Genomic DNA, 12,168 nt, shown 5'->3' on the forward strand with positions numbered 1-12,168 from the left:
CTTCCTGCCTGTCTTGGAAGGACCGCTGTGATCACACTAGGCCTGCTCATTTAATCCAGGATAATCCTCCTATCTCGAAATCCCTAATTTAATCACCTCTGCAAAATCCCCTTTATCATTTAAAAGAACATATTCACAGGTTCCAAGGATTAGAATGTAGACATCTTTGGGGGTCCATTGTTCAGCCTACCACACCAGTACCTACTTTTTGAATAGGAAAGGCCTTTTTCATGCGCAAGTCAATAGTTGAGAAAGATGGGACTTGTAAACAGGGAAGGGAATGACAGTCTCATGTGCTCTTTTCATGAAACAGGATGATGCCAGGTGCTTTTATTACCACTCTCACTCATCTCTGGCCACCCTCCAGGCAGCTTCCATAATTATCTGCCTTTTACAGATGAGGGTAAAGACGCAAATTTTCAGCAACTTGCCCAGCACACCTGCCCAGTATGTGAGACCCAGGTCTTTCTGATTCTGGGGTCCAGGCTTATTCTTCTTCATCCCAAATCTTCTTCTCTGATGGAATGCCACATCCCAAAACTCTGCCCTTCCTTATACAAGGAGATAGCATCACAAATCTAATTTTTGCACCTCCACATCAGTTTTCTTTTTCCCTTTCTCAATCTATTTCCTTATATGTAGACTAGTATAAGACTAAAGGGAATAAAGTCAGGCTTCCAGGGTTCAAACCCCAGCTTGTCATTTATTAGCTATGTGACCTAAGATAGGTTACTAAACCTCTTTCTGCCTCAGTTTCCTCATCTGTGAAATGGAAATAATAAAGGTATATGCTCTCAGAGAGTTTTATGAAGACAAAAAAAAATCAGTTATAACGAAAATAAAATGTCTAGAACATTGTTCCACTTTCACGTATAAGTATTTGCTATTAATATATTAGCTTCCCTGGTGGCTCAGATGGTAAAGAATCCACCTGCCAATGCAGGAGACCCGGGTTCTGTCCCTGGGTCAGGAAGATCCCCTGGAGGAGGAAATGGCAACCCACTCCAGTGTTCTTGCCTGGAGAATCCCATGGACAGAGGAGCCTGGTAGGCTTCAGTCCATTGGGTTGCAAAGAATAGGACACGACTGACTAACAACACAATAATATAAAATCATAATAATATAAAACCCTGACAGAACCAGGGACAAAGGCAGAAACCCCGGGCTACACAGAATGAGGGGAAATGGACAAAAGTTTCTTTAACATGACTCACATTTGGCCCCTGGCACAGCACAGCAAATGGCATCAGAATCTAAGTTCTCCATACCCTTTAGTGGAACGAACAAGATATGTTCTTCACTCCATAGGGTTGTTGTGAGAATAAAATGAATTAACATATATAAAGTACTAAGAACAGTGATTACCTTCATTTTTATTATCAGTGTTAACCATCTCTGTCTGGTAGTTGTAAGGATGCCTAAAAATGCTTACCTTGAACAACATAAAATAACGCAGTAAGTGAAAAATTAGCTATAAGGTCCTTGGATCTTCTGAATAAACTAAGGAAGAAAAGAATTAAGAGAAGGAAAGATCGTTCTAGAATAGTGCTAAATATCCATGTCTTAAATCGAAGGAAGAACTTCCAAGCTAACACTCAAATCACTGCTCAGTAGTAGATAATGATATGAGAATAACAGTGTATTATAATTCTCTAACCCCATAGACACATCCAGGCCAGCTCCTTCTTTGGTCTTTCCATCTGTCTATCCATCCATCCATTTATTAAACACCTACTATATACTAGTAAAGTAATGCTCAAAATTCTCCAAGCCAGGCTTTAGCAATATATGAACAGTGAACTTCCTGATGTTCAAGCTGGTTTTAGAAAAGGCAGAGGAACCAGAGATCAAATTGCCAACATCCGCTGTATCATCAAAAAAGCAAGAGAGTTCCAGAAAAACATCTATTTCTGCTTTATTGACTATGCCAAAGCTTTTGACTGTGTGGATCACAATAAACTGTGGGAAATCCTGAAAGAGATGGGAATACCAGATCACCTGACCTGCCTCTTGAGAAACCTATATGCAGGTCAGGAAGCAATAGTTAGAACTGGACATGGAACAACAGACTGGTTCCAAATAGGAAAAGGAGTACGTCAAGGCTGTATATTGTCACCCTGCTTATTGAACTTATATGCAGAGTACATTATGAAACTCTGGGCTGGAAGAAGCATAAGCTGGAATCCAGATTGCCGGGAGAAATATCAATCACCTCAGATATGCAGATGACACCACCCTTATGGCAGAAAGTGAAGAGGAACTAAAAAGCCTCTTGATGAAAGTCAAAGTGGAGAGTGAAAAAGTTGGCTTAAAGCTCAACATTCAGAAAACAAGATCATGGCATCTGGCCCCATCACTTCATGGCAAATAGATGGGGAAACAGTGGAAACAGAGTCAGACTTTATTTTGGGGGGCTCCAAAATCACTGCAGATGGTGATTGCAGCCATGAAATTAAAAGACGCTTACTCCTTGGAAGAAAAGTTATGACCAACCTAGATAGTATATTCAAAAGCAGAGACATTACTTTGCCGACTAAGGTCCGTCTAGTCAAGGCTATGATGTGAGAGTTGGACTGTGAAGAAGGCTGAGTGCCGAAGAATTGATGCTTTTGAACTGTGGTGTTGTAGAAGACTCTTGAGAGACCCTTGGACTGCAAGGAGATCCAACCAGTCCATTCTGAAGGAGATCAGCCCTGGGATTTCTTTGGAAGGAATGATGCTAAAGCTGAAACTCAAATACTTTGGCCACCTCATGCGAAGAGTTGACTCATTGGAAAAGACTCTGATGCTGGGAGGGGTTGGGGGCAGGAGAGAAGGGGACAACAGAGGATGAGATGGCTGGATGGCATCACTGACTTGATGAACGTGAGTCTGAGTGAACTCCGGGAGTTGGTGATGGACAGGTAGGCCTGGCGTGCTGTGGGAAAGAGTCAGACACGACTGAGCAACTGAACTGCACTGAACTGATACACTAGTATTTTAAGTGATAGATGCTTAGATCCTGCTTAGATCCTCAGGTGAAAGACATAGCATCTCCCTTTAAGAAGACAATTCAATGACAACCACGAAGAGCAAGTTATGACACATGCAGGTACTGGACATCTGGGGACACAAGGGGCAAAAGACACCTAGTTATCTCAATTACTTAACAGCTGACCTGAATATTAAAGGTTACATTACCCAGGTGGGACACTCATCAGGTCTCCCGGGCAGACTGGACATCTTGCATCAAAATGGGAGGCATGAGAGGACATGGCCTCCGTGGGGCACTTCAAGTCCAGTGTGGCTAAGGAGACAGTCTGAGTGGCCAAGTGGAAGGAGATACCAGTATACCAGTAATTAGATAGTGAAGGCCCTTCTTTGTGAACTCAGAACAGTTCAGTCACTCAGTAGTGTCTGACTCTTTGCAACCCCATGGACTACAGCACACCAGGCCTCCCTGTCCATCACCAACTCCTGGAGTTTACCCAAACTCATGTCCATTGAGTCGGTGATGCCATCTCATCCTCTGTTGTCCCCTTCTCCTCCTGCCCTCAACCTGTCCCAGCATCAGGGTCTTTTCCAATGAGTCAGCTCTTCGCATCAGGTGGCCAAAGTATTAGAGTTTCAGCTTCAACATCAGTCCTTCCAATGTGTACTCAAGAGGATGCAAAGTTCCATGGGGAGCTAATGATGATTTTGAACAGAGAAGTGACCGAAGAGGTAAGAAAGAGACAGACGTGGAGATGGCCATCATCTTTGAAAGAGAATGCCGGCCATAACACAGTGATACTGCCTGTGCCATTTGAACAGGAAGCAGTGGGTGCTTCCTGTCCATCTTTGCCCTGGACTCTCCAACCCTCCACTTTAAGTTCTAGGGGACCTGTGGACTTTTCTTTATTCCTTCTTGGTTCTGTAATGTGTGTGCCCTTGGGGGCATGTAAAAATAGGTCCAAGGGCCCAGGGACAAGGCAACTCAGCTGCCCAAGGATCTCAGACACTCCCCAGGCATGTGGCTGGCTTTCTGACAGCTGTTGGGAGGGCTCAAGGTCACTGGGGCTGGAAACCTGATCTCACTGTAGACAGTCAGTCTTGCCCTAGCTCAGGAAGCTCCATGGAGAACACAGCTGGAGGTACCTGGCGCCAGGGCTCTCCCTGGGCATCTCAAGAGCCTGCCTTTCTCTGGGGGCCATTTGCCCCTTTTTCCAGCTCTTGAGTTCCATCAACAGGTCAACTCAGGCCCTCTCCAGAAATACTCTCCTGCTTTCTCGGTAACTCCCGGCTAAACCCAGCTGGTTCTACGGTGTCTACCAGTGAGAACAAGGAGAACAGGGACTGGGACGTGGGGACCATTACGTCCCTTCTTTGTCCTCTGTCACAGAAACGACCATCACAGGCTCTCAAAACGGACAGTCTTGGCTTCAAACTCCTACTCTGCCTCCTAGGTGAGTGATCTGAGGAAAAAAAAATAACCTTTTAAAGTTTGATCTCCATGTGCAAAATATAAACAATAATTGCCTTTAATCATAAAGCTGTTATTATTCCCCACATTTCCTGGGGGAGGAAGAGCAGTGCTGAGAGGCCAAGTGGATGGCCCAGGGCCACACTGTCTAACCAACCCTTCACCCAAAGCTAGCCATTCTTAAAACATCTATTTTTTGAAAAATACTGATGCTCAGATGCTTCCTTGTGTCTGACTCTTTGCAACCGCATGGACCATAGCCCGCCAGGTTCCTCTGTCCACGGAATTCTCCAGGCAAAAATACTGAGGTATTTTGAAAAACCATCACCCTATTAAGAGCTAACACTGGCTGCACGCTTCCTCTGTGCCCAGCAGCAGGCGGGCACATCATACAGATCGTCTCATGCACATCTTAAAACCACCCTGTTAGACAGGCTGCTGCTGCTGCTAAGTCACTCAGTCGTGTCCCACTCTTCGCGACCCCATGGACTGCAGCCCACCAGGCTCCTCCGTCCATGGGATTTTCCAGGCAAGAGCACTGGAGTGGGACTGAAGTCCCACTTTGCCTTCCCCAGAGGATGGGCTAGACCTGACTAGAGCTGGAACCTGACGTCTGGGTAGGAGGCCCTGAGATTTATCACACTGTGTATTTTCAGTAGCTGGTCTTCTGAAAGAGGGCTTCAGGGGCAAACGTGAGAGTGGGGAAGGGGAGGGAAAAGGCAGGTCAAGGGAGATCTATGATGGTCCCTGCCCTGAGCTGCCTTATCCCATGTAAAGCAGTCATTCAGGTTTTATTACTTTTACATGTGGGGTGCCACATATCATTTGGGGGGGGAATGGGAGGGGTTCTGCTCATGGAACAGAATTTTGAAAGCCAATGTGCTATCCTTCTGTAAATAAATTAGTTGCTCAATCGTGTCTGACTCTATGCAACCCCATGGACTGCAGTCCCCCAGGTTCCTCTGTCCATGGATTTCTCCAGTCAAGAAAACTGGAGTGAGTTAGAGGCAAATTCCTCTTGTTTGGGGAACTTAGGTGGTGACTTTTGTCCACAGGGGCCCCCTGAAAGGACAGGGTGAGGAGCAGACCTGTGCCCTAAGCAGCAGGGGCATCAAAGGTGGGGTCTGTGGACCCCCAGAGGCCTTTGTGACCCTTGAGTTACTCACACCGTATGCAAAATCCCAGGGCGTGAATGAGTCAGGAAGGAGAAGGCCAGTAGATCTTCTCAGATTTCTGAAGGTTTTCTGTCCCCTAGTTCCTGACTGACCCTTGACAGAGTGCTGACCAGGTGCTAAGGAGAATGGGGGCAATGAGGTCATCTACCCCAGAGAGCTGCTGGGAGGCTATTTGTGAAGCACTTAGGCACCCGGCACACTGCAAACACTCTGATGGGCCTTAGAGTTTCACTATTATTACTGTCATCTATTATCATCACTTTCACAGCCTCGTTAGTCCTCACAAAACCTTTATGAGGTTCGTATTATTATCAAGTCCACTTTATAGAACAGGAAACAGGCTTCGAGAGGTTAAATAATTAGCTCAAGGCCACAGACAGCAGAGAAAGAATCAGAAGGTGGCCTGTCTGGTTCCCAAGTCCAGGCAGGCCCTAGGTCTAGAAGGGCTGAGGGAAGAAGGCAGGACTCCCGCAGGGCCCAGGAGGAGGTGAGCAGGCAAGGCAGGACTGGGAGGCCCCAGATGACCCCAGGCCAGAGCCAGAGGGGAAAACAGGCCGGGACTTTCCGCTGAAAGGGCCTGAAAGGACCCGCAGCTTTGCTAACTTTGCACCTCTCTCAATCAACAACACAAAGCCAAACTACTTAAAATAATAATGATGAAAACAGAAAGCCACCCCCTGCGGCGTCCTCTCCTGGGCTCCAAAGTGAGCCAGAGTCTTGGAGTACAGTGGGTTCAAGGCGCGAGGCACTGGCAGACCCAGCGCCCGCTGGCTACACTCCAAGCAATGTTTCTCCTTCCAAATACACACAGAACTCTGCTCAGCACACCACTTGAAAGCCAAAAAGATGCCCCAAGGGTTGCCATGGCAATGTTAAACAGACAAAACATGTCAACCAGCACAGACACAAACCTATTTAAGGGCCAAATGGATGGATTGAGGGGTGGGGTGGAGAGTGTTGTTTCTACAGTTCCATCTCCAAGGATCTGGCCCCTAAAGCATCTAGGTCAGACTGAAAGAGAGCAAAGGACTCCTTCAACACAAGCTGAGGCTGGGCTCACTCAGGAAAGGCCCACGGTCATGCTCCCTGCACCTCGCTTGCAGATCAGTCCCTTTTCAGGAGGGCTACGACCGGGTGACAGGAGATGCCAGTGGCCCTGGCTCTCCCTGTCCCTGAGGACAGCCCTCTGCTCCCAGCACCAGGGTCTCTTCAAAGAAATGGGAAGTGATATGCTTTCCTGTGAGTGTGAAAGGTCTTAAAGCACTGAACCGATGCATGTGAGTGCTGATATTAACCACCATTCCCCACATGCCATCCACAGGGGTCGATCACCGTGGGTATTTTCCTTTAGAAAACCTCACTCCAGGGTCCAGTGGAGCTATTCCCTGAAATGCTGCCACCTGGGGAGTGACACCGACTACAGAAGATTTGGTCCAGGCCTGAAAAGACCATCATGTCTATGGGTGTGTCTTAGTTTGGGCTCTCCATGCCCCATCCGTCACCTCAGACACAACAGGATAAACGGCTGACCTTGGTAAAAGCCCAGAACAGTCTCACCAGACACAGCTGATGGCATGTGGTAGCATCCCTGAGTAAATGCTACAAACTGCCCGTGCAGGGCCCATGACATCCTCAGGTGAACAGCACCTCCAGAAATAGGAATCTTCTTCCACTCCTTATCCCCCATGGTGAACCCTCTCACCTCTCAAGACTCACCCCTGGGCAGTTACTTCTAAAGCTCCCCTTGTCCTGGAGTGGAACGGCCCCGCCATGTCCCATGCATAGATGTCTATGGGAACAGCACTATTCTAGTGTTCAAATTGTTCTCCGGTCTCCTGCCCACTCATCACTGAGCTCCCTGAGGACAGGGATCCCATCTCCTGCACCTGGGTATTCACAAGGCCTAAACCAGTGCCTGGCATTGGTGGGCACTTTGTGAGCCTCTGCTGATTGACAGGCTAAAAGCACGCAGTGCCACGCCCACAATGTTTATGCACCGAGGCCCCCGGGCATTCTCTAGTCCATAGGCCACAGCTCTGCGTTTTCACGTCCACATTTTCTGGGGAGACAGCAGAACCCGAAGCTGAGCCTGGAGGGCAGGAGTTCGAGAGTGGAGCTCCGGGTAGCCTGGTGGGTCAGGAGGAAGGGAATAGGAGGAGAGGAGGGGGTACCCCACCTGCAAAATCGAAGCTCTCGTGCTGGCCCAGCAATTAGTTAATGAAATGATTTGCCCCTTGAAAACTGAAATAGCACCCATTTCCCCTGCTCTGAAGCAAACCTGATTCTGTCTCCATTATTTAAGGCCCCTGAAGATGCTCTGTTCTCTTAGGGTGGGAGAACATTAGCTCTAGGGAGTCACAGCTACCTTCCCAGCAGGTACGCTCCCCAAACCCCTCACCAAGTCATCTGCCTTTTGTCAACATGAGGCTCTCCATACGCATTGCCTCTGGTCTCCTCCAAATAGGCAACATTTAGCAAACAACAGATCTTTATCACTGACTGCCCTAACTGGGAAGCCTAACTGGGAGCTTGACCTTCCAGGAATCTAGAAATGGCGGCCCGTCCACTATGCTATACTCCCCAGTGATGCTTCCCATGAGCAGGATGCACGTGCCCACACGGGTGTACACAGAGTGTCCTACCGGCCGGAACGATGCCCGTGCTTGTGTGTAAGCTGCACTGGCCGTGTGCCCGAGGCGAGTGCTGCCTGCGGGATCTGTCATTGTCTGTGATGTAGGTGAAAGAACAGGGCCCCTGTAACCCTTATCCTCATCTTCCTCACTTCCCACAGGATGGAAGGACTGTGGCAGAGGTTCTGATATTTCACTGGACTCACATCCTATCTGCTGAACTATCCTCTGCCACTTCCACCACTAGACCTGGTCTGCCGCCCCACCTCTAAGCTGGAACTAATTATCATAGACAATTTTAGAATTTCATATTCCAGTGTTCTTAAAAAAAAAAAACACACACAGTCCATGAAGAAAACAAAACAAAAACCCAAGACTTCCATAGCTGAAAGAGTTATAGAGAAACCACAAAACTGTTGGTGCTACATGGCACTGATACATATTTACTAAGTTGGCACAGAAGAATCTGAGGTGATGGGTATTACCTCTTAAGCTTGAAAGCAGACTTTAACAAACATCTCAGATAGAAGGTACAGAAGATACAGATGTACCAAACGCAAGAAAAGGCTCCTAGGTTCGCCTGCCAGGCCTCCATCTGCAGTACCATGGACTGGAACAAAGGCATGCATTTCCACCCCAGAGGGAAATACTACATCTCCTTGATGTGATGCTGGGACTGCATATGTAAAATGCCTGCACTAAAATTAAGTCTTCTATCTTCCAAATTTTCTCAATTATTAATACACCAGACAGCTGCAGTAGCTCTAGCAAAAATAGCAGCCAAGCTTTCCCACAAGTCAAAACAGCCAGGAGATGTCTGCACGGGGACTTTCCTACGTGAGGACTGGCTGCTCTCTGGGCCAAACAAGAAGAAACACAGTCTCCAGTGGAACAACAGAAAAAGAGAAACTTGTTTTAGAATTTAACATGAAAAATGACAGCCCTTCCTCCCACCCCCGCCAGAGACATTCACTCCTCTTTACCAGAGACATTCACTCCTCTTTATAACAAGAAACTCTGTGTGTGTGAAAAAACAAAAGTTGACTGAAAAGGCTATCAGTCCACTCATTGGGATAACAATTCAGAAAATTAAACAGCAAGCCCAAGGAATGCCAATCACTACAGTGTATTCTGGAATGAAACTATACAATCGTGCCCACTCAAACGGGAGTAGGGTGAGGTTAGAAAAACAAATTATGGGTTTTTTTTAAGATTTCTCGAAGCAAATTAATATCCAGAAAAAAAAAAGCTGTTCTTCAGTTGCCACCTTCATATTTTAAACAAGTATCACAGTGTCATCTTAAAAGACTTCTGTGAATACATTTTTTTGTGGAAATACTCACATTTGAAAAGCACTGCAAAGGGGAAAACTGAGTACTCGGAATATCACCATTCAATGGTTTCTGAACTCAACAGTGATCATGAATTTTAAGTCAAAGATTTATGTGTAGAACATGAAACAAGAATAAAATAGATTTTAGAAGATTTTTTAAAGCTATAATATCAGAGCTTAAGCATATCACACCAGAGGGAATGTCACTTGTCACGGTCACGTTGTGCTTGGTCTGGATGTGATCAAACATTTCACATTGCCTGTCACAGTTCTGATTTCACATCATTTTAACCTTTAAAGGCAACCAGAACACATGCCCCAGTTTTTGGGTCGTATGATACCATCACTCTGTCTGTGCCCCAGCACCACACACAAACAGAAATGGTTGTAGGTCATCGAGAAAAAAGCAGAGTCCTAGCGGCCCAAGTTCTAAACAAGGATATGTTTGCACCAGTTCTATATAACTTGTTTCTAAGAACAAGGACCGTATTTCATTTTCCCTGTCTCACGAAACTATGTAAAATTCAGTTATTTTTCAGTAAATGCCAACAAATGTCAGAGAGGCAAACCATGGCTATTTGGAAATGGCTGCTAGTTTATTAATATAATCCCCCAGAGTAAAGCTCGTGGTGTAAATGTTTTCAAGACAGTCACTATCGTTTAGAGGCGGGGCTTACTAACCTAACATAGACACTCACTGCCCGTGTATCACTTACCATTTGCGATCTGTTCTTCGGACAGCCATTGATGTCTTCAATCTTCTCATTTGCTGAAAAAAGAAACAAGAGTCAGAAAAACAAATAATCATCATAGACACTGCAAGCAGTGATGTTCAGGACCCTTGAGGCCAAGCCAGTCCTAAGGCCCATTCTGGGGTTTGTCCAACCAGCACAGGCATGTGAAATACTGAGACGCTTCTAGCAAGCTTCAGGACTTAACTCATCGAGCTGCTGTCCTCCAGGGACAGCTGGGGCAAGGTCGCCGTCATCTAAGGCAGAGACAACTGCACTGGCGACAGTCTTGGAGTGATGGGGCAGGGTGGAAATGTTTGCACACTGGGAAATGGACTGAGCTGTGACTGTGCTCTAGGCTCTGAAAAGGCAACTGCAACTTCCCCGCAAAAGACGGGGTGCTTCAGAGTGAGATCCATGTAGCCACAGTGCAGCTCCTGGGGACAAAAGCCACAGATGGTAGCATCTCCCTCCATTTTTAGCCAGAAATATTAAGGTTGCTTTAGGCTGTCCTGATCCTATTCCCAAAGTGGATCTTATTCCCATTGGGATCCTATTCCCGATGGAAAAACAAGAGAGTGAGACTTTAAAAATGACACATCCATGCCATTTAGTATGTCCAGATTAAATCTGGAACATACTCTATTGAAGTCAAAAGAGCGCCGACCTACTTAGAGAAGTGATAGAGAGAGACTGAACTGCATAAGCTGAAAAAAAAAAAAAAAAAAAAAAAACGAGGAAGAAAGGCCCAGCTGCCCGTGGTGAATGCGTTTCATCCTCAGTCTAAAGGAACCCTTGTAAGATATAGCCTAGGACATCTGGGTTTGCAACTGCAGTGCTACAAGAAAGGCAGTATGTATAGTGGTTTGGAGGCAAAGATACCCCAGTTTGCAGCCCAACTTTACAGCTTCTGAGCTGTGTGATCTTAGCCATGTAATACAACCTCTCTGTTGCACTGCCTCACCTATAAAATTGAGTTGGCTCATCTGCAAAATTGAGCTAATACTACGTACTTTACAAGAGGAGCTGTGAAAAGATTATATGATGCCAGTAAAATGCTTAGTGCGGTTCCCAGCACACAGTGAGAGTTCTGCATATGGTTGTTGTCGTTTTGTTGCTCAGTAGTGTCTGACTCTTTGCGACCTCATGGACTGTAGCCCACCAGGCTCCTCTTTGTCCATGGGATTTCTCAGGCAAGGATATTGGAGCGGGCTGCCATTTCCTTCTCTGGGGTATCTTCCTGACCCAGGGATCGAATCCAGGTCTCCTGCATTGAGAGTTGGATTCTGTACCTCTGAGCCACCTGGGAAGCCCTCTTTGTATGGTAGCAATCATTAATCCAATTATACATACTCTTTAACATCTATGTAAAAACACATAATATAAAATTTTCCTTTTTGATCTCTCCATCTGAGTTTTAACCCAGAAACTTAGCTAGGACTTCAGAGTAAACAACTACAGATTTGCCTTCTCTGAAGACTTTTTAAGATTCCTTCCCAATCCCACATCCCTTTACATGTCACCACCCCAGAAAGATAAGGCCTACTAGGTCTCTCTACTCTCCTAGCAGCCTGAAAACTGCCTCTATGTTGCTTTTAGCCACCTAATGTGTAACTCCTTTTCTAGCCTCCCCCAGCTATGCAGACAAGTAGATTTTGTTTGTCACACTTGTATCCTTACAGCTCAGTAAGTGCTTGCAAAATTTATATATATCACATCCGATCTTAATGACTGTAATATCTAAAACATCCATGAGACGACATTAAAAAAATGCATCTGAAAAGGATAACAGAAACACTTTACCACGACACGAAGGTTTCAGAACACCTGTACTTAAATATAGTTCACTATTACCTCC

The 12,168-nt window shown here is 46.1% G+C and overlaps 1 protein-coding gene across 1 annotated transcript in view; it reads right to left on the reverse strand.

Moving 5' to 3' along the window:
• NAV2 (neuron navigator 2) overlaps positions 1–12,168 on the reverse strand; it is a 424,695-nt gene that overhangs the window by 271,606 nt on the left and 140,921 nt on the right. The window contains exon 3 of the mRNA XM_052662508.1: positions 10,296–10,348. Within this exon, the coding sequence (XP_052518468.1) occupies positions 10,296–10,348 (53 nt within the window). The remainder of the gene's footprint in view (positions 1–10,295; positions 10,349–12,168) is intronic.

The sequence above is a fragment of the Budorcas taxicolor genome, chromosome 25 (assembly GCF_023091745.1).
Source record: "Budorcas taxicolor isolate Tak-1 chromosome 25, Takin1.1, whole genome shotgun sequence".
NCBI lineage: Eukaryota > Metazoa > Chordata > Mammalia > Artiodactyla > Bovidae > Budorcas > Budorcas taxicolor.